This window comes from Anarhichas minor, unplaced genomic scaffold (genome assembly GCF_050575085.1).
Source record: "Anarhichas minor isolate MPS153535 unplaced genomic scaffold, ASM5057508v1 ptg000026l, whole genome shotgun sequence".
NCBI lineage: Eukaryota > Metazoa > Chordata > Actinopteri > Perciformes > Anarhichadidae > Anarhichas > Anarhichas minor.
The window spans coordinates 12,464,156-12,487,196 of record NW_027466472.1 but is presented as its reverse complement, the minus strand read 5'-3'; the positions used below and the strand labels follow the sequence as shown (position 1 = coordinate 12,487,196).

Here is a 23,041-nt window from a genome sequence, read left to right as displayed (position 1 = left end):
ACTGGCAGAGCCCTGACCTCAACCCAATCAAATAACTTTTGGGTTGAACCGAAAAACAGACTGAGCCAGGACGTATCACCCAACATCAGTGCCAAACCTAATCTATTTCTACTTGTACAACACACTTGTGGCTGAATGGGAGCAAATCCCTGCAGCCAACTTTCTAAATGTTGTGGACAGTCTTCACAAAAGAGTGTTGTAGCTGCATTTTAATGACCATGGTTTTGGAGGGAATCGCTGAGAGCGATATGTTCAACAGTGATACAGATGTGTAATGTTTGGGTAATCACATGATTTGGCCTTGTCTTGTAGAAATATAGACTGATCATCTTTCATGTGCAAATACACTGTTGCAGGACAATCAGGAACATAGTGAGAACAGGCGAAGGTTGCAGGGTTGGGTCCTTTCTTCTCTTTTTTCTTGTTGTGATTTACTTGATGTGAGCCAAATATTCAGCCATTGTGCCGAACCCTGCGATAAATGTTTTTTGTAGTATTCATTAGAACTCGCCATCGCAGTTTGCACACTTGTTGAATCTTGTAGATCAAGAAAAAATATCTCTAATTTTCCATGTACTGTTCATTGTGAAGTTATTGTCTAAACTAAACTGTCTATTTTAGGAATGGCTCTTACATCTAACTGGATCTTTTCTGTAACCATTCAGCACATCACATTGATTCCCATTCCCATGGTTCAAAAACAACAACCTTAATTCTGTCTTTATTTGTCATATTCATTAGTGAAGTTTGTTAAGTTCAATACACAAACTCATGGTCAAATGTTCCAGCCACAGTTTTGACATAGGCCTAATATTCTCCAGTAGAGATCATATAAGGGGATCATGATGCAACAGCCCTGATGGAAATGTTCCAGTGTAAACTGAGGGGACAGGTGTGGTGTGGAGGAAGACTGGAGACACTGTGAACTCTGGAGGGAGTTTATTTGTTTGTTAGCGCACTTGTGAGTGGGAAGAGCCTGAGGTGTAAGTCATAGTCAGGCCGGAGGCACCTGTACTTTACCACATGTGTTCCAATAAGGCCCCAAAGGACCCTCTAGAGAGGTCGAAAGTGTTTCATAAACTAACAGTCATCTCTACAAACATACAAACAACAATTTATTTTGAATCAAAGAGGACCTGAGAGGCATATCAGCTGGCTATTAACATCCCTTTGACTGAAAAATAACAATAACACCAAATTAAATTGCACATGGCCCAATGACTTGCTAAATCAGGTGTGCTAAATTATTTGTTTTGATCGCTTGTCAAAAGTGTAACTTTAATTCCCTTATCCAAATGCAGAATTCACTAAAAGTAATGTGACATGTAAAGTAAAAGAAAAGAAAAGAAATGTGCCAAAATCATTGAATAGTAATTAATGGGTGCATTATGTAAAATACAAAATACATATTTTACGGCCTCCATTATTTACACAGTAAAAGCTTACTGGCGATACAGATATATTTGAAAAAAAAGAAGAAAATTACAGAATATGAAAAAATAAGACCACATTTGTAAAATATTTATCTGATCACATTGTGTGTTGATATTTGCATCAAATGTCAATATATTGTCTTAAAAGTGCATTGACTAAGGTGTTGTGGGTAGTAAATGGTATGGACCAATGTTATACAATGTAGTGAACAGATTGCACAAAACAGCATCATTTTTCAGAAGAGGAAGTTTGTATTCTTCCTCACCTGCATGACCCGTTCATCACTGTGATCTACCGGAAGATGTTTTCAATTAGCCTAATAACTCCTAACTTGACTAGATAAGTATTTCAATAAACCATATTTTTTTGTATACTGTACGTAAAATAAAAAATAAAGAAAATAGAATGCAAGAATAAGAATTTGCATCAAAACACAGACAGAATGTGTACATGGAAGTACATTGAAAACTGCCATCACAATTAAAAAAATAAAATATTTAGTTTTGAATTTTATCACTTATAATTTTTCAGCGGCAACAGTGGTTGAAGCTGAATATATTCATGAATAATATTCATGTGTAATGTAACATACTGTAGGAGCTGTGACTTCAATCATGATTGTCATTGTAAGTCCAGAAGTATTGTCAGCATAATATACTGTAGTTAGAGAATCCAAGTAAAAGTATTTTATACAAATTACGATATAAAGTTGGTTACTGTGACGCTAATATTGTTTCTATTTCCTATACCGTTGGAAAATGTAATCTATAACAATTCATGATATTTTATAACTTATAAGTTTTGAACAGATAATTTATTTTATTCAAAAGAATCATGGCAAGACCCAATCAAGACTGTCCTATCTCACTTATCTCTGATTGGTTAGTAGGATGCCAGTGACCCCGACCGTCAACCAAGATAATAAAATGTCACATTTAAGATGCTTTGATCCCGACCTGGCTGGGTAGCTCTGCACAATCAAGATTTGGGAGTGGAAAATGGCACAAGTGATGATAGGGCTGCTTTTCTTGTGGCATCTGTTGACATTTGGAGCAGCGAAGGAGAAAGCTCCTTTCTGTCAGATCCTGGGGAGTCCAGAGTTCCCTCTGCTGTCTGAGGAGGGAGATGTCATGATTGGGGGAGCCTTTTCCATCCACAGCAAAATCACACAACCTCAACTTTCCTTTACAGAGAAACCATCATGTGTCACATGTTCCAGGTAATTTTGAGCTTTGTATAAAAATCTGTACTCAAGAGTTGTGTCACAGTCAGGTATAATTTTGCTCTTTTTGTCTCAGTGTGAACCTTAGGGAGTTTCGATTTGCCCAGACCATGATCTTTGCAATCCAAGAAATAAACAAAAGCAAATTTCTTCTTCCAAATGTTTCGATTGGATACCGTATTTATGACAACTGTGGCTCAACATTAACATCAATGCTTGCTGCGATGGCCCTGATGAACGGTGATGAGTGGACTGTAGGAAAGAGCTGTTCGGGTCAATCAGATGTTCACGCTATTATCGGGGAGTCTGAATCCTCTTCAACCATTGTGCTGTCACGCACTACTGGACCATTTAAAATACCTGTGGTAAGAGCAATGTTTGTGCATCACTGTGTATATTACGTGCAAATTCTTCTCATTGGTTCTCTGTCTTTGTGTATTCTCAGATAAGTCATTCAGCTACTTGTGAGTGCTTGAACGATAGGAAGGAGTATCCCTCTTTCTTTCGAACCATTGCCAGCGATCGCTACCAAAGTCGAGCTCTTGCCCAGATGGCCAAGCACTTTGGCTGGACCTGGGTCGGGGCGGTCAACAGTGACAGTGACTATGGCAACAACGGCATGGCCATCTTCCTTGCTGCAGCCCAGGAGGAAGGAGTGTGTGTGGAGTATACAGAGAAATTTCACCGGGCAGAACCAGAGAAACTCATGAAAGTTGTAGAAGTGATTCGAAAGAGCACTGCCCGGGTCATTGTTGGTTTCCTGGCCCACGTAGAGATGAACAACCTTCTTGAGAAGTTAAAACCTCTATAGCCCGAGCGTCCCCCATTTGGGGTTCGAGTACCGGTAGGCCTACCGTGGTTGCGAATGGACTTTTCATCAAGAAATATCAAAAATGCTCCAGACATATTAAATACGCAATTAACAAAAAAAAGTATGGGCAAAATCATCATACCAGCCATTTTACACACTGCAAACAAGTATCCATGATCTCATATTATATCTAGAAGATTTATCAGAAAATCAAGTATTTTTCGCCAAAACTCCACTCCGTTTTCATTTCTCATCACAAAGCCGGCAGCTGTCATGGCGGATGAATACATGAAACAGGCGTAGGAAACGACGGCGAGTCCAGATTCACCTCCGCCAAACCATTCAAAAGTTACATAACCATAAGCAACAAACATACACAGCTCCCCAGCAAAAAAAAAATTGGAACGCAGCATACCTTTTGCTGATTTTCATGCTGAAAAACGCAGCTACTCCATTGAATTTTGCTGCAGAGCTATAGTCCGTCTCCTCCTCTCTCTCCCTGCAGTGAAATTAATGCGCTGGGACCTTCTTTGTGGAAATGGCCAGCTGATTCCTGCTGGACCAATGGATTTCACTCATGGGGGCTGTGCCAACTATATCGAGATTTTGAATGGCTAAAAGGCTGTCAATCTTCGAAATAAACCGCGGACTGCGTTCCTTACACTCCTCCGCGTTCAACAAGGTGTCACATGATGAAATCCGCCAATCCCAGGCCTTACCAAAGCCTTAAAGAGACAGACAGAGGAGATTTCTTTATGGATGAGATATATGACAGCTAAAAATAGCTGAACATGGCTGAAAATTATGCCAAACTGCTTTATTATATGATGTATTGAACACTTAGTGATAAAGCAAGTGAATATAGTATATTAAATTAGAATAGAGCAGCGCAAAATCTGGTTCCAAAAATGAGAATTTGGCTTGTAACTGTACTCAGACCTCCTATTATGCTGGCCTGCTTCACTCAATCTAAGTAAAATTTGCTTGGAGAGACCACAAACATGTAGTGCTATGACTGTGGAGTATTTTTAGGCTTTGATCTGCATTATTTCAAAAACAATGTTTCAATAAAAGCGCTTTTTTTTCAGGCGAACCTGAAACTTTTCAATTTGAGCTGTGTGCCATCTTCATTCACTATTAACCAGTAACATATACACAATATTTACACATCTGAACAAGTGTTTCACAAGTTTTAAATAACTCGGCTGGATCGCCGACCGGACACGGGGAGCTGGAGTCGGTCGGACCGCCGACATGACACGGGGAGCGGGGAATCGCTGCGGCCCAGCGGGAGCGGGGAATCGCTGCTGCCCAGCGGGAGCGGGGGATAGCTGCGGCCCAGCGGGAGAGGGAGTCTGGCCCTTCCTCTGCCTCTGTCTCCTTCGAGGTTTGAAAGGGATGTCCATTATGTCACGGTCTGCCTTCTGGACACTCCGAGGTCCTCCAAAGGCCAGACGGGTTCCCATAAACTGTTCGTACCAGTCGGGGAGACGACACTCCACACCGTGGTCTGCTGAGTCCATTCTGGGCCAGATCATTCTGTCAAAAACTTCATGAAAAAAGGGCTTTAATGAATAACCAAAAACAAACAGGGAATCCAAGGACAAGACAAAAGACGAGGGGGAAAATCCGGCAGGGCAGGCAGACTGGGAAACCGGGAACAGGACGAGCAAAACGGGCTGGTAGGTAGGAACACAAAACAATGATCTGGCAGTGGGTGTGTGTGAGGCAGGGGTTTAAATAGTGAAGGAGGCAGAGTGAGCAGGTGAGCGTAATGAACTGATGAGGTGAGTGTGACTGGCAGGTGCACTGAATGAACTGATTAGGTGAGTGAGGAGCTACAGAAAGAAACACACAAAGACACAGAACACACAGGGCAAAGCCTGATCGTGACACAATATGAAAATCTTGCAGATTAGCCCCCGAAAACCACTAAGGGTTAACCGCTTCCCACCACTCTATAAGAAAAACACAAACGGACACAATCACCCTATACCTACCGGAAGCACCATAATGCCAAATGGATAAATCTCTGTTAACTAGGGTAGCAAATCAGTAACTCTTAGCCGGAATTGTGAACGGCACACAACTATCCTAATCCAGGTCAAAATCCAGGGCTTCCTGCAGAAAGACACATAGTGAATTCCCCACAAAACCAGGAACTAGAGCAAAAGCAATGAACCAATGCAGCTCTGTTAACAAAGCACGCAGCCAAAACAGCACAGAGTTGGACCAACTCAACTAGTCAGTCGAGCAATCAACATCATGCGCCTTCCGGCACCTGCATTACCAAACTAACTTTTTCACCAGACTGGGATTAATAGATGAGGCCCAATTTGTTACGACCTAGCTCAAGTTGCCACAACAAAAGGGAGACACACTATATGAACATTGAAAAAGAGAAATTTTATTGCCCAAGACAAACCAAATGTCATCAGTTGAACCAATTTAAACTAAATTCAATATGCGCTGAATAATTCAAATATGAGGTGTGGACGTTAGTGAAACCTGAAGTATGTGTGAGGGTTTGACGGTACGTGAAAGCAAAAGTAAGTAACTAAGGCAGCATAACAAAACCATACCAGAGCGGGTGCCTGAAGGGAGAAGCAGAGAAAGAGAGTGAAAAAGCTGCAGCCGTGGCTTATAATGTTAAAAAGGTTGCCGGGGAAAGGGATGTGTTGGACAACCCTTCTTAGCCTGCTGCCACCGCAACCCGGCCCTGGATAAGTGTAAGGAAATGGATGGATGGATGGACTGTTAAAATTAAGCAAAACAGTAAAGTTGCAGTAGGTAAAACCAAAACAGAGAAAATGGGATAGGTTGGATTGGTGAAAGGTAGATACATTAATATATCTTAATATAAGTCTCTAATATGGAAGGCATAACATGTGTAAAACGGCATTAGCCATCATATTATTTTAAGTTTTCAGAATTACTTTAGTGCCCCCTTCCCCATCATATTCTTTTTTGTATTCTTCTCAGGTTTCAGTAGGATAATATAACATTTCGGAATAAAAATACAAAACAGCAGTCCAAAACTAGAGGCCAGAATAGCAAATATTTCAACAGCAACACTGAACTTCCCAGGAGAGCTGATATACGCTGGGATAAAAGTGAGCCAGACTGTACAAAATATCAGCATGCTAAAGGTGATAAATTTGGCTTCATTGAAATTATCAGGCAGTTTACGGGCAAGAAAAGCAAGAATAAAACAAAACAAGGCCAGAAGTCCAATGTATCCAAGTACAGCCCAAAAGCCTACAGCTGAACCCAGAGCACACTCTAAGATGATTTTGTCCTTGAATTCCTTAAAATTCTTAAATGGAAAAGGAGGAGAAATTGTCAACCAGAGGACACATATAATAACTTGTATGAGAGTGAAACACAGAACACTGAGTCTCTGCTGTGCAGGCCCAAACCATTTAATCACATTACGACCTGGAAGTGTGGCCCTGAAGGCCATTAACACCACTATAGTTTTCCCCAGAACACAAGAGATACAGAGGACAAAGGTGATGCCGAATGCTGTGTGTCGCAGCATGCAGGACCACTCAGTGGGCCGGCCTATGAAGATCAGAGAACACAGGAAACACAGAGTCAAGGAGAAGAGCAGCAGGAAGCTCAGCTCAGAGTTGTTGGCCCTGACAATAGGAGTTTTTCTGTATCTGAAGAAAATGACTGCCACAACATCAGTGATGCTCGTTCCAAATAAGGATGCTGCAGTGAGCAGTGCTCCCATAATCTCTTCATAAGATAGAAACTCTGCCTTCTTCTTCACACAGGCATCTCTTCTCTCATTTGACCAGAACTCAGGGTAGCATCGCACACAGGTAGTAGAATCTAAAAGAAAAAGATATTAAAAGCAGGTGTTGGATTTACTCTGTATATTTGCTCTGTATACATGCAGAGAGAGAGAGAAGGTCAAATGTCAAAACCTCAGTAGGTGAGAACAAAACTATTTGCATATTCATGTACCACAATGAGGAGGTGAGAAATGTGCTATAGGCCTTTTTTATTTTCTACCTGTATAATATTACTACACCTGTAATGTTGCTTATTTCTCCCTCTGCACATCTTAAACAGTCATAGCAGCAGACTGGCTTTCCTTTCTGGAGAACCTTGCGAGTTCCTGCAGGACACTTCTCACTGCAAACTGACAAAGGCACCTGCATGAACAAAACAACCATGAGAAAGAAGTATGGGCAATTATACCACTTCAAATAGACTGTATTCAACAGCTTCAATGATAACATTGTATCATACCTGTTGGGAGTTCTGTGCCCAAATCAAAGACTTATTTTGCAGATTCAGCTGTTTGTCTGCAGGTAAAGATCCATCATGAAAACCAACTGTGACAAAGTCCACAGTGCCCTTTTCTGTTGGCTGCCAGTTTATAATTTCATACTTTGCTGATGGGTCTCCATTCTCATTAAAGTAAACCTCCTCTCCTTCCTTTGTTTTGAACTGAATCTTTTTCATAAGCTGTAAAATCTAAGAAGATATGCATAACTGTAGATCATTATCTGACAAACATGCTATAGGCTTATTGGTTCAACACCATGATAGAACAAGTGCAAATGTCTATCTTTTAAAATGATAACAAAATATTTTCCTCGTTAAAGTGACTTAAAAATGATAATTCAAGTCGTTGGTAGTTCAACTCACCTTATATGGATCAAGCTGCACTGTGTTGTTGCAGGTTTTGTTACAGTTGAGAATACTATGAAGTGTGTGAGCCACAGCATACACTCCTTTGTAGACATTGTTAAAGATTGGCATGAACGACATATCCGTGAAGCTGTTTTGCACTCCAGTCAGATCTTCATGTCCAGTACATTCTCTCTGATTCCCTGATGATGACTTTGACTGCCTGAACTTACAGCTAAATAATGCCTCCCAAAACTCTGTAAACATTTCATTACTAGATGAATTGAGCGGCTTTACATCCAACATGAACTCTCTAACGCCACTGACATGTGCTTTGGGGATGGACAGGCCTATGGTACCATCCAGAATGTGATGCCTATCCATTGCTGCAGTTTGGGGATCACGTATCCAGCCCTCAGTGCCTACCCACTGGTATCCAGTCAAGTTATGGTGAGAAAACTCATGTAATATCACATCCATATCCATGTGGGAGAGGAAAGCGACAATAACCTTGGAAGTAGAAGTCTTGATAGTGTCAATTATCTTTTGTATTTTATCTGGTGGATCTGTTCTGTAGAAAGATACAGAGTACTCCAGACAGATGCCCAGCTGCTGGGCGGTTTCTGTGAATGTGGCCATGCCATTATTGCCATAATCATCATTTGTTCTAATAGCTCCAACCCAAGTCCAACCAAAATGCTCGACCAGCTGGGCTAGGGCTCTGCTCTGGTAGTAGTCACTGGGTACTGTTCTGAGGAAGGATGGGTACTTGGTTTTATCACTGAGACAAGCACAAGTAGCAAAATGGCTGATCTAAAAGAAAAAAAAGAAATATTTCCCAAGATAAAGATATGAAATATAATGCCAGACCAGCTGGAAGATTTGAAGAATTATAATATTGTTTTCACAAGTATTAACAATTTACCAATCTTACCCACCATTGGGACGTGAAAGGATCCAATGACAGTAGCTACAGCCATGCAAGGAGAAGAAGAGGTTTCTCCCATAATGGCCTGCACTCGGGAAAGTCTGGTACATGGTGCCTCGGAAAGGGCCGATGCTGCGTCATTGCCATTAGCCAAGGCCAGTGCAACCCTTACACTTCTGGCAATGGAGCCACATGTATCATAAATCTTGTATCCCAGAGAGATTCCAGGCAGTAGGTCTGTGCTGTTATTGATCTCCTCAATGGCAAAGAGCATAGCCTGGGCAAATTGGAACTCTCTGAAATTCAGACTTGATGCAGACAGTTATACATCTTTGTAATTTGAAATTTCTTTGAAATAGAAACAATAACATCATAGATGAAAGTATTTGATGGTATTAATACACACAACAGGGGATATTTCTAATTTTAAATACTCAGTATGACATCCTCTTAGATATTCCTAAATCAAAATAGATTTACTGGGTATAATTTACCTGGTGCATTGCAGTGGCAGTGGTTTTTGAATGTAGGTATCCTGTCTATTTTTCCAGCTGGTGTGGAAAGAGAATATTCCCCCTAACATGATGTCCCCATCCTTATAAAGCTGGGGGCTCTCAGGATCCCCTCTCCGCCTGCACACCAGCTCCTCAGTCTGAGAGAAAGATACAACCAGCAAGAGCTGTAAGATTGCCCATCCCTGCTCTGGCCACCTCTGTGTGGGTGGCATACTGTCTAAGAGAGCTAAACCACTGGGTGGCATCATTTGTGCCTTAATGTTAATATAAAGCTTGCACTGGTATTTATACATTTTGGTGCAGCATGGCAAATAATAATAGAACAGTGATGCTTTATCTCTGTGGACTGTGGCAAGAGGAAGGAGGTTCCCAAACTGAAAAAAATGCTTTTGAGCCTTAACAAACATGGCAAGTATGAAAGCTGATACCTGGCAAACTACAAATTACCATCCATGCCATCTCCGTGGATTCTCAGCCAGATTATCTGTCAACCATCTCCGCTGACGAACAATAAGATCACCAGTCCCCCATCTCCACCGTCGCCCATCTATATCTTCCAGATCACCAGTTGGCCTTCTCTGCCGAAGCCCAGTGAGATCATCAGCTGTCTACCTTTGGGTTCCTGCTCCACTACTTTTCTTTCTCTAAGCCGACCACCTGAGCTTTTCTGTCCTGCTGTCCAAGCATCCACAGTCCAAACAATCTATATTCATTGATTCTTCCCTGTGGAATGTTTCCATTTATGCTTTTTATGGGAGCCTAATCCAAAGATTTGTAAAAAAAAAAAGAAATCTCCAAATTAGCTGAGGTTTTCCACAATTTGTCCATGTGCCAACTGCAGTAATACCCTACAAGGTACTAGAACCCCTGGTTGGGAATCAGTCTTTTAACAATAAAGTACTTCCAACTTTGTAGCAGTTTGGTGAAGACCCTTCACTCTTTCAATATGACAATGAAGTCCTGCATAAAACCACAGCCTTGTAAATGGCAGGTTGAAAGACTGGCAGAGCCCTGACCTCGACCCAATCAAACAACTTTGGGTTGAACCGAAAAACAGACTGAGCCAGGACGTATCACCCAACATCAGTGCCAAACCTAATCTATTTCTACTTGTACAACACACTTGTGGCTGAATGGGAGCAAATCCCTGCAGCCAACTTTTTAAATGTTGTGGACAGTCTTCACAAAAGAGTGTTGTAGCTGCATTTTAATGAACATGTTCAACAGTTATACAGATGTGTAATGTTTGGGTAATCACATGATTTGGCCTTGTCTTGTAGAAATATAGACTGATCATCTTTCATGTGCAAATACACTGTTACAGGACAATCAGGAACATAGTGAGAACAGGCGAAGGTTGCAGGGTTGGGTCCTTTCTTCTCTTTTTTCTTGTTGTGATTTACTTGATGTGAGCCAAATATTCAGCCATTGTGCCGAACCCTGCGATAAATGTTTTTTGTAGTATTCATTAGAACTCGCCATCGCAGTTTGCACACTTGTTGAATCTTGTAGATCAAGAAAAAATATCTCTAATTTTCCATGTACTGTTCATTGTGAAGTTATTGTCTAAACTAAACTGTCTATTTTAGGAATGGCTCTTACATCTAACTGGATGTTTTCTGTAACCATTCAGCACATCACATTGAGTCCCATTCCCATGGTTCAAAAACAACAACCTTAATTCTGTGTCTTTATTTGTCATATTCATTAGTGAAGTTTGTTAAGTTCAATACACAAACTCATGGTCAAATGTTCCAGCCACAGTTTTGACATAGGCCTAATATTCTCCAGTAGAGACCATATAAGGGGATCATGATGCAACAGCCCTGATGGAAATGTTCCAGTGTAAACTGAGGCGACAGGTGCGGTGTGGAGGAAGACTGGAGACACTGTGAACTCTGGAGGGAGTTTATTTGTTTGTTAGCGCACTTGTGAGTGGGAAGAGCCTGAGGTGTAAGTCATAGTCAGGCCGGAGGCACCTGTACTTTACCACATGTGTTCCAATAAGGCCCCAAAGGACCCTCTAGAGAGGTCGAAAGTGTTTCATAAACTAACAGTCATCTCTACAAACATACAAACAACAATTTATTTTGAATCAAAGAGGACCTGAGAGGCATATCAGCTGGCTATTAACATCCCTTTGACTGAACAATAACAATAACACCAAATTAAATTGCACATGGCCCAATGACTTGCTAAATCAGGTGTGCTAAATTATTTGTTTTGATCGCTTGTCAAAAGTGTAACTTTAATTCCCTTATCCAAATGCAGAATTCACTAAAAGTAATGTGACATGTAAAGTAAAAGAAAAGAAAAGAAATGTGCCAAAATCATTGAATAGTAATTAATGGGTGCATTATGTAAAATACAAAATACATATTTTACGGCCTCCATTATTTACACAGTAAAAGCTTACTGGCGATACAGATATATTTGAAAAAAAAGAAGAAAATTACAGAATATGAAAAAATAAGACCACATTTGTAAAATATTTATCTGATCACATTGTGTGTTGATATTTGCATCAAATGTCAATATATTGTCTTAAAAGTGCATTGACTAAGGTGTTGTGGGTAGTAAATGGTATGGACCAATGTTATACAATGTAGTGAACAGATTGCACAAAACAGCATCATTTTTCAGGAGAGGAAGTTTGTATTCTTCCTCACCTGCATGACCCGTTCATCACTGTGATCTACCGGAAGATGTTTTCAATTAGCCTAATAACTCCTAACTTGACTAGATAAGTATTTCAATAAACCATATTTTTTTGTATACTGTACATAAAATAAAAAATAAAGGAAATAGATTGCAAGAATAAGAATTTGCATCAAAACACAGACAGAATGTGTACATGGAAGTATATTGAAAACTGCCATCACAATTAAAAAAATATAATATTTAGTTTTGAATTTGATCACTTATAATTTTTCAGCGGCAACAGTGGTTGAAGCTGAATATATTCATGAATAATATTCATGTGTAATGTAACATACTGTAGGAGCTGTGACTTCAATCATGATTGTCATTGTAAGTCCAGAAGTATTGTCAGCATAATATACTGTAGTTAGAGAATCCAAGTAAAAGTATTTTATACAAATTACGATATAAAGTTGGTTACTGTGACGCTACCTCAACACAACCTCAACTTTCCTTTACAGAGAAACCATCATGTGTCACATGTTCCAGGTAATTTTGAGCTTTGTATACAAATCTGTACTCAAGAGTTGTGTCACAGTCAGGTATAATTTTGCTCTTTTTGTCTCAGTGTGAACCTTAGGGAGTTTCGATTTGCCCAGACCATGATCTTTGCAATCCAAGAAATAAACAAAAGCAAATTTCTTCTTCCAAATGTTTCGATTGGATACCGTATTTATGACAACTGTGGCTCAACATTAACGTCAATGCTTGCTGCGATGGCCCTGATGAACGGTGATGAGTGGACTGTAGGAAAGAGCTGTTCGGGTCAATCAGATGTTCACGCTATTATCGGGGAGTCTGAATCCTCTTCAACCATTGTGCTGTCACGCACTACTGGACCATTTAAAATACCTGTGGTAAGAGCAATGTTTGTGTATCACTGTGTATATTACGTGCAAATTCTTCTCATTGGTTCTCTGTCTTTGTGTATTCTCAGATAAGTCATTCAGCTACTTTTGAGTGTTTGAGCGATAGGAAGGAGTATCCCTCTTTCTTTCGAACCATTGCCAGCGATCGCTACCAAAGTCGAGCTCTTGCCCAGATGGTCAAGCACTTTGGCTGGACCTGGGTCGGGGCAGTCAACAGTGACAGTAACTATGGCAACAACGGCATGGCCATCTTCCTTGCTGCAGCCCAGGAGGAAGGAGTGTGTGTGGAGTATACAGAGAAATTTCACCGGGCAGAACCAGAGAAACTCGTGAAAGTCGTAGAACTGATTCGAAAGAGCACTGCCCGGGTCATTGTTGGTTTCCTGGCCCACGTAGAGATGAACAACCTTCTTGAGAAGTTAAAACCTCTATAGCCCGAGCGTCCCCCATTTGGGGTTCGAGTACCGGTAGGCCTACCGTGGTTGCAATTGGACTTTTCATCAATAAATATCAAAAATGCTCCAGACATATTAAATACCGAATTAACAAAAAAAGTATGGGCAAAATCATACCAGCCATTTTACACACTGCAAACACAAGTATCCATGATCTAATATTATATCTTGAAGATTTATCAGAAAATCAAGTATTTTTCGCCAAAACTCCACTCCGTTTTCATTTCTCATCACAAAGCCGGCAGCTGTCATGGCGGATGAATACATGAAACAGGCGTAGGAAACGACGGCGAGTCTAGATTCACCTCCGCCAAACCATTCAAAAGTTACATAAGCAACAAACATACACAGCTCCCCAGCAAAAAAAAATTGGAACGCAGCATACCTTTTGCTGATTTTCATGCCGAAAAACGCAGCTACTCCATTGAATTTTGCTGCAGAGCTATAGTCCGTCTCCTCCTCTCTCTCCCTGCAGTGAAATGAATGCGCTGGGACCTTCTTTGTGGAAATGGCCAGCTGATTCCTGCTGGACCAATGGATTTCACTCATGGGGGCTGTGCCAACTATATCGAGATTTTGAATGGCTAAAAGGCTGTCAATCTTCGAAATAAACCGCGGACTGTGTTCCTTACACTCCGCGTTCAACAAGGTGTCACATGATGAAATCCGCCAATCACAGGCCTTACCAAAGGCTTAAAGAGACAGACAGAGGAGATTTCTTTATGGATGAGATATATGACAGCTAAAAATAGCTGAACATGGCTGAAAATTATGCCAAACTGCTTTATTATGATGTATTGAACACTCTTAGTGATAAAGCAAGTGAATATCTATAGTTATATAGTATATAAAATTAGAATAGAGCAGCGCAAAATCTGGTTCCAAAAATGAGAATTCGGCTTGAAACTGTACTCAGACCTCCTATTATGCTGGCCTGCTCCACTCAATCTAAGTAAAATTTGCTTGGAGAGACCACAAACATGTAGTGCTATGACTGTGGAGTATTTTTAGGCTTCGATCTGCATTATTTCAAAAAAAATGTTTCAATAAAAGTTTTTTTTTTTTCAGGCGAACCTGAAACCTTTCAATTTGAGCTGTGTGCCATCTTCATTCACTATTAACCAGTAACATATACACAATATTTACACATCTGAACAAGTGTATCACAAGTTTTAAATAACTCGGCTGGATCACCGACTGGATACGGGGAGCTGGAGTCGGTCGGACCGCCGACATGACACGGGGAGCTGGAGTCGGCTGCGGCCCAGCGGGAGTCTGGCCCTTCCTCTGCCTCCTTCGAGGTTTGAAAGGGATGTCCATTATGTCACGGTCTGCCTTCTGGACACTCCGAGGTCCTCCAAAGGCCAGACAGGTTCCCATAAACTGTTCGTACCAGTCGGGGAGATGGCACTCCACACAGTGGTCTGCTGAGTCCATTCTGGGCCAGATCATTCTGTCAAAAAATTCATGAAAAAAGGGTTTTAATGAATAACCAAAAACAAACAGGGAATCCAAGGACAAGACAAAAGACGAGGGGGAAAATCCGGCAGGACAAGGCAGGGCAGGCAGACTGGGAAACCGGGAACAGGACGAGCAAAATGGGCAGGTGGGTAGGAACACAAAACAATGATCTGGCAGTGGGTGTGTGTGAGGCAGGGGTTTATAGTGAAGGAGGCAGAGTGAGCAGGTGAGCGTAATGAACTGATGAGGTGAGTGTGACTGGCAGGTGCACTGAATGAACTGATTAGGTGAGTGAGGAGCTACAGAAAGAAACACACAAAGACACAGAACACACAGGGCAAAGCCTGATCGTGACACAATATGAAAATCTTGCAGATTAGCCCCCGAAAACCACTAAGGGTTAACCGCTTCCCACCACTCTACAAGAAAAACACAAACGGACACAATCACCCTATACATACCTACCGGAAGCACCCTAACGCCAAATGGATACATCTCTGTTAACTAGGGTAGCATATCAGTAACTCTTAGCCGGAATTGTGAACGGCACACAACTATCCTAATCCAGGTCAAAATCCAGGGCTTCCTGCAGAAAGACACATAGTGAATTCCCCACAAAACCAGGAACTAGAGCAAAAGCAATGAACCAATGCAGCTCTGGTAACAAAGCACGCAGCCAAAACAGCACAGAGTTGGACCAACTCAACTAGTCAGTCGAGCAATCAACATCATGCGCCTTCCGGCACCTGCATTACCAAACTAACTTTTTCACCAGACTGGGATTAATAGATGAGGCCCAATTTGTTACGACCTAGCTCAAGTTGCCACAACAAAAGGGAGACACACTATATGAACATTGAAAAAGAGAAATTTTATTGCCCAAGACAAACCAAATGTCATCAGTTGAACCAATTTAAACTAAATTCAATATGCGCTGAATAATTCAAATATGAGGTGTGGACGTTAGTGAAACCTGAAGTATGTGTGAGGGTTTGACGGTACGTGAAAGCAAAAGTAAGTAACTAAGGCAGCATAACAAAACCATACCAGAGCGGGTGCCTGAAGGGAGACGCAGAGAAAGAGAGTGAAAAATCTGCAGCCGTGGCTTATAATGTTAAAAAGGTTGCCGGGGAAAGGGATGTGTTGGACAACCCTTCTTAGCCTGCTGCCACCGCAACCCGGCCCTGGATAAGTGTAAGGAAATGGATGGATGGATGGACTGTTAAAATTAAGCAAAACAGTAAAGTTGCAGTAGGTAAAACCAAAACAGAGCAAATGGGATAGGTTGGATTGGTGAAAGGTAGATACATTTATATATCTCTTTGTTAAAGTCTCTAATATGGAAGGCATAACATGTGTAAAACGGCATTAGCCATCATATTATTTTAAGTTTTCAGAATTACTTTAGTGCCCCCTTCCCCATCATATTCTTTTTTGTATTCTTCTCAGGTTTCAGTAGGATAATATAACATTTCGGAATAAAAATACAAAACAGCAGTCCAAAACTAGAGGCCAGAATAGCAAATATTTCAACAGCAACACTGAACTTCCCAGGAGAGCTGATATACGCTGGGATAAAAGTGAGCCAGACTGTACAAAATATCAGCATGCTAAAGGTGATAAATTTGGCTTCATTGAAATTATCAGGCAGTTTACGGGCAAGAAAAGCAAGAATAAAACAAAACAAGGCCAGAAGTCCAATGTATCCAAGTACAGCCCAAAAACCTACAGCTGAACCCAGAGCACACTCTAAGATGATTTTGTCCTTGAATTCCTTAAAATTCTTAAATGGAAAAGGAGGAGAAATTGTCAACCAGAGGACACATATAATAACTTGTATGAGAGTGAAACACAGAACACTGAGTCTCTGCTGTGCAGGCCCAAACCATTTAATCACATTACGACCTGGAAGTGTGGACCTGAAGGCCATTAGCACCACGATAGTTTTCCCCAGAACACAAGAGATACAGAGGACAAAGGTGATGCCGAATGCTGTGTGTCGCAGCATGCAGGACCACTCAGTGGGCCGGCCTATGAAGATCAGAGAACACAGGAAACACAGAGTCAAGGAGAAGAGCAGCAGGAAGCTCAGATCAGAGTTGTTGGCCCTGACAATAGGAGTTTTTCTGTATCTGAAGAAAATGAGTGCCACAACATTAGTGATGCATGTTCCAAATAAGGATGCTGCAGTGAGCAGTGCTCCCATAATCTCTTGATAAGATAGAAACTCTGCCTTCTTCTTCACACAGGCATCTCTTCTCTCATTTGACCAGAACTCAGGGTAGCATCGCACACAGGTAGTAGAATCTAAAAGAAAAAGATATTAAAGCAGGTGTTGGATTTGCTAGTATATTTGTCTTACATTTTTTCTCTATTTTGCATATTTTCTTTGCATACATGACAGACACTACATGAGTACCAGATAACAAATAGAGTTGTGATGGTTGCATGGTATCAATATGAATGATCTGGATTGTATGAGTACAATTGTCAATGATACTGCACAAACACAATTCAATCCATGCAATGAATGCATTTATTGCAGTTTCAGAGAGAGAGAGAAGGTCAAATGTCAAAACCTTAGTAGGTGAGAACAAAACTATTTGCATATTCATGTACCACAATGAGGAGGTGAGAAATGTGCATTAGGCCTTTTTTATTTTCTACCTGTATAATATCACTACACCTGTAATGTTGCTTATTTCTCCCTCTGCACATCTTAAACAGTCATAGCAGCAGACTGGCTTTCCTTTCTGGAGAACCTTGCGAGTTCCTGCAGGACACTTCTCACTGCAAACTGACAAAGGCACCTGCATGAACAAAACAACCATGAGAAAGAAGTATGGGCAATTATACCACTTCAAATAGACTGTATTCAACAGCTTCAATGATAACATTGTATCATACCTGTTGGGAGTTCTGTGCCCAAATCAAAGACTCATTTTGCAGATTCAGCTGTTTGTCTGCAGGTAAAGATGCATCATGAAAACCAACTGTGACAAAGTCCACAGTGCCCTTTTCTGTTGGCTGCCAGTTTATAATTTCATACTTTGCTGATGGGTCTCCATTCTCATTAAAGTAAACCTCCTCTCCTTCCTTTGTTTTGAACTGAATCTTTTTCATAAGCTGTAAAATCTAAGAAGATATGCATAACTGTAGATCATTATCTGACAAACATGCTATAGGCTTATTGGCTCAACACCATGATAGAACAAGTGCAAATGTCTATCTTTTAAAATGATAACAAAATAAAGTGACTTAAAAATGATAATTCAAGTCGTTGGTAGTTCAACTCACCTTATATGGATCAAGCTGCACTGTGTTGTTGCAGGTTTTGTTACAGTTGAGAATACTATGAAGTGTGTGAGCCACAGCATACACTCCTTTATAGACATTGTTAAAGATTGGCATGAACGACATATCCGTGAAGCTGTTTTGCACTCCAGTCAGATCTTCATGTCCAGTACATTCTCTCTGATTCCCTGATGATGACTTTGACTGCCTGAACTTACAGCTAAATAATGCCTCCCAAAACTCTGTAAATATTTCATTACTAGAAGAATTGAGCGGCTTTACATCCAACATGAACTCTCTAACGCCACTGACATGTGCTTTGGGGATGGACAGGCCTATGGCACCATCCAGAATGTGATGCCTATCCATTGCTGCAGTTTGGGAATCAAATATCCAGCCCTCAGTGCCTACCCACTGGTATCCAGTCAAGTTGTGGTGAGAAAACTCGTGCAATATCACATCCATATCCATGTGGGAGAGGAAAGCGACAATAACCTTGGAAGTAAAAGTCTTGATAGTGTCAATTATCTTTTGTATTTTATTTGGTGGATCTGTTCTAAAGAAAGATACAGAGTACTCCAGACAGATGCCCAGCTGCTGGGCGGTTTCTGTGAATGTGGCCATGCCATTATTGCCATAATCATCATTTGTTCTAATAGCTCCAACCCAAGTCCAACCAAAATGCTTGACCAGCTGGGCCAGGGCTCTGCTCTGGTAGTAGTCACTGGGTACTGTTCTGAGGAAGGATGGGTACTTGGTTTTATCACTGAGACAAGCACAAGTAGCAAAATGGCTGATCTAAAATAAAAAAAAGAGGTATTTCCCAAGATAAAGATATGAAATATAATGCCAGACCAGCTGGAAGATTTGAAGAATTATAATATTGTTTTCACAAGTATTAACAATTTACCAATCTTACCCACCATTGGGATGTGAAAGGGTCCGATGACAGTAGCTATAGCCATGCAAGGAGAAGAAGAGGTTTCTCCCATAATGGCCTGCACTTGGGAAAGTCTGGTACATGGTGCCTCGGAAAGGGCCGATGCTGCGTCATTACCATTAGCCAAGGCCAGTGCAACCCTTACACTTCTGGCAATGGAGCCACATGTATCATAAATCTTGTATCCCAGAGAGATTCCAGGGAGTAGGTCTGTGCTGTTATTGATCTCCTCAATGGCAAAGAGCATAGCCTGGGCAAATTGGAAGTCTCTGAAATTCAGACTTGATGCAGACAGTTATAAATCTTTGTAATTTGAAATATCTTTGAAATAGAAACAATAACATCATAGATAAAAGTATTTGATGGTATTAATACACACAACAGGGGATATTTCTAATTTTAAATACTCAGTATGACATCCTCTTAGATATTCCTAAATCAAAATAGATTTACTGGGTATAATTTACCTGGTGCATTGCAGTGGCAGTGGTTTTTGAATGTAGGTATCCTGTCGATCTTTCCAGCTGGTGTGGAAAGAGAATATTCCCCCTAACATAATATCCCCATCCTTATGAAGCAGGGGGCTCTCAGGAGCCCCTCTCCGCCTGCACACCAGCTCCTCAGTCTGAGAGAAAGATACAACCAGCAAGAGCTGTAAGATTGCCCATCCCTGCTCTGGCCACCTCTGTGTGGGTGGCATACTGTCTAAGAGAGCTAAACCACTGGGTGGCATCATTTGCGCCTTAATGTTAAGATAAAGCTTGCACTGGTATTTATACATTTTGGTGCAGCATGGCAAATAATAATAGAACAGTGATGTTTTATCTCTGTGGACTGTGGCAAGAGGAAGGAGGTTCCCAAACTGAAAAAAATGCTTTTGGGCCTTAACAAACATGGCAAGTATGAAAGCTAATACCTGGCAAACTACAAATTACCATCCATGCCATCTCCGTGGATTCTCAGCCAGATCATCTGCCAACCATCTCCGCTGACGAACAATAAGATCACCAGTCCCCCATCTCCACCGTCGCCCATCTATATCTTCCAGATCACCAGCTGGCCTTCTCTGCCGAAGCCCAGTGAAATCATCAGCCGTCTACCTTTGGGCTCCTGCTCCATTACTTTTCTGTCTCTAAGCCGACCACCTGAGCTTTTCTGTCCTGCTGTCCAAGCATCCACTGTCCAAACAATCTATATTCATTGATTCTTCCCTATGGAATGTTTCCATTTATGCTTTTTATGGGAGCCTAATCCAAAAATATGCAAAAAAAAAAAATCTCCAAATTAGCTGAGGTTCTCCACAATTTGTCCATGTGCCAACTGCAGTAATACCCTACAAGGTACTAGAACCCCTGGTTGGGAATCAGTCTTTTAACAATAATGTACTCCCAACTTTGTAGCAGTTTGGTGAAGACCCTTCACTCTTTCAATATGACAATGATGTCCTGCATAAAACCACAGCCTTGTAAATGGCAGGTTGAAAGACTGGCAGAGCCCTGACCTCAACCCAATCAAACAACTTTGGGTTGAACCGAAAAACAGACTGAGCCAGGACGTATCACCCAACATCAGTGCCAAACCTAATCTATTTCTACTTGGACAACACACTTGTGGCTGAATGGGAGCAAATCTCTGCAGCCAACCTTCGAAACTTTGTGGACAGTCTTCACAAAAGAGTGTTGTAGCTACATTTTAATGACCATGGTTTTGGAGGGAATCGCTCAGAGCGATATGTTCAACAGTTATACAGATGTGTAATGTTTGGGTAATCACATAATTTGGCCTTGTCTTGTAGAAATATAGACTGATCATCTTTCATGTGCAAATACACTGTTACAGGACAATCAGGAACATAGTGAGAACAGGCGAAGGTTGCAGGGTTGGGTCCTTTCTTCTCTTTTTTCTTGTTGTGATTTACTTGATGTGAGCCAAATATTCAGCCATTGTGCCGAACCCTGCGATAAATGTTTTTTGTAGTATTCATTAGAACTCGCCATCGCAGTTTGCACACTTGTTGAATCTTGTAGATCAAGAAAAAATATCTCTAATTTTCCATGTACTGTTCATTGTGAAGTTATTGTCTAAACTAAACTGTCTATTTTAGGAATGGCTCTTACATCTAACTGGATCTTTTCTGTAACCATTCAGCACATCACATTGATTCCCATTCCCATGGTTCAAAAACAACAACCTTAATTCTGTGTCTTTATTTGTCATATTCATTAGTGAAGTTTGTTAAGTTCAATACACAAACACATGGTCAAATGTTCCAGGCCACAGTTTTGACATAGGCCTAATATTCTCCAGTAGAGATCATAAGGGGATCATGATGCAGGTGCGGCGTGGAGGAAGACTGGAGACACTGTGAACTCTGGAGGGAGTTTATTTGTTTGTTAGCGCACTTGTGAGTGGGAAGAGCCTGAGGTGTAAGTCATAGTCAGGCCGGAGGCACCTGTACTTTACCACATGTGTTCCAATAAGGCCCCAAAGGACCCTCTAGAGAGGTCGAAAGTGTTTCATAAACTAACAGTCATCTCTACAAACATACAAACAACAATTTATTTTGAATCAAAGAGGACCTGAGAGACATATCAGCTGGCTATTAACATCCCTTTGACTGAAAAATAACAATAACACCAAATTAAATTGCACATGGCCCAATGACTTGCTAAATCAGGTGTGCTAAATTATTTGTTTTGATCGCTTGTCAAAAGTGTAACTTTAATTCCCTTATCCAAATGCAGAATTCACTAAAAGTAATGTGACATGTAAAGTAAAAGAAAAGAAAATAAATGTGCCAAAATCATTGAATAGTAATTAATGGGTGCATTATGTAAAATACAAAATACATATTTTACGGCCTCCATTATTTACACAGTAAAAGCTTACTGGCGATACAGATATATTTGAAAAAAAAGAAGAAAATTACAGAATATGAAAAAATAAGACCACATTTGTAAAATATTTATCTGATCACATTGTGTGTTGATATTTGCATCAAATGTCAATATATTGTCTTAAAAGTGCATTGACTAAGGTGTTGTGGGTAGTAAATGGTATGGACCAATGTTATACAATGTAGTGAACAGATTGCACAAAACAGCATCATTTTTCAGAAGAGGAAGTTTGTATTCTTCCTCACCTGCATGACCCGTTCATCACTGTGATCTACCGGAAGATGTTTTCAATTAGCCTAATAACTCCTAACTTGACTAGATAAGTATTTCAATAAACCATATTTTTTTGTATACTGTACGTAAAATAAAAAATAAAGAAAATAGAATGCAAGAATAAGAATTTGCATCAAAACACAGACAGAATGTGTACATGGAAGTACATTGAAAACTGCCATCACAATTAAAAAAATAAAATATTTAGTTTTGAATTTTATCACTTATAATTTTTCAGCGGCAACAGTGGTTGAAGCTGAATATATTCATGAATAATATTCATGTGTAATGTAACATACTGTAGGAGCTGTGACTTCAATCATGATTGTCATTGTAAGTCCAGAAGTATTGTCAGCATAATATACTGTAGTTAGAGAATCCAAGTAAAAGTATTTTATATAAATTACGATATAAAGTTGGTTACTGTGACACTAATATTGTTTCTATTTCCTATACTGTTGGAAAATGTAATCTATAACAATTCATGATATTTTATAACTTATCATAAGTTTTGAACAGATAACTTCTTCTGCAAAGTAACTAATAACTACACCTTTATTATTGTATTCAAAAGAATCATGACAAGACCCAATCA

The 23,041-nt window shown here is 40.5% G+C and overlaps 2 protein-coding genes across 2 annotated transcripts; both read right to left on the bottom strand.

Moving 5' to 3' along the window:
* Positions 1-6,399: 6,399 nt before the first annotated feature.
* LOC142959100 (extracellular calcium-sensing receptor-like) lies at positions 6,400-9,730 on the bottom strand. The gene is made up of 6 exons (XM_076100271.1): positions 9,537-9,730; positions 9,053-9,350; positions 8,133-8,927; positions 7,731-7,958; positions 7,510-7,633; positions 6,400-7,307 (listed from the first exon to the last, which is right to left on the bottom strand). The coding sequence occupies exons 1-6, from the start codon at positions 9,623-9,625 to the stop codon at positions 6,400-6,402; spliced, it is 2,442 nt and encodes an 813-aa protein (XP_075956386.1). The 5' UTR covers positions 9,626-9,730.
* Positions 9,731-16,441: 6,711 nt separating this feature from the next.
* Positions 16,442-19,999, bottom strand: LOC142959265 (extracellular calcium-sensing receptor-like). Its single transcript, XM_076100506.1, has 6 exons — positions 19,744-19,999; positions 19,260-19,557; positions 18,340-19,134; positions 17,950-18,177; positions 17,729-17,852; positions 16,442-17,349 (listed from the first exon to the last, which is right to left on the bottom strand). The coding sequence occupies exons 1-6, from the start codon at positions 19,974-19,976 to the stop codon at positions 16,442-16,444; spliced, it is 2,586 nt and encodes an 861-aa protein (XP_075956621.1). The 5' UTR covers positions 19,977-19,999.
* Between the last annotated feature and the right edge of the window lie 3,042 nt (positions 20,000-23,041).

Coding starts and splice junctions, on each gene's coding strand:
- LOC142959100 (XM_076100271.1), bottom strand. CDS start 9,625: ATGTTAGGGGGAATATTCTCTTTCCACACCAGCTGGAAAAATAGACAG. Junction 8,928..9,052: donor GATCCTTTCACGTCCCAATG/GTGGGTAAGATT, acceptor TTTTTCTTTTAG/ATCAGCCATTTTGCTACTTG. Junction 7,308..7,509: donor AGAAATAAGCAACATTACAG/GTGTAGTAATAT, acceptor TTTTTCTTTTAG/ATTCTACTACCTGTGTGCGA.
- LOC142959265 (XM_076100506.1), bottom strand. CDS start 19,976: ATGCCACCCACACAGAGGTGGCCAGAGCAGGGATGGGCAATCTTACAG. Junction 19,135..19,259: donor GACCCTTTCACATCCCAATG/GTGGGTAAGATT, acceptor TTTTTATTTTAG/ATCAGCCATTTTGCTACTTG. Junction 17,853..17,949: donor GGGCACAGAACTCCCAACAG/GTATGATACAAT, acceptor TTGTTCATGCAG/GTGCCTTTGTCAGTTTGCAG.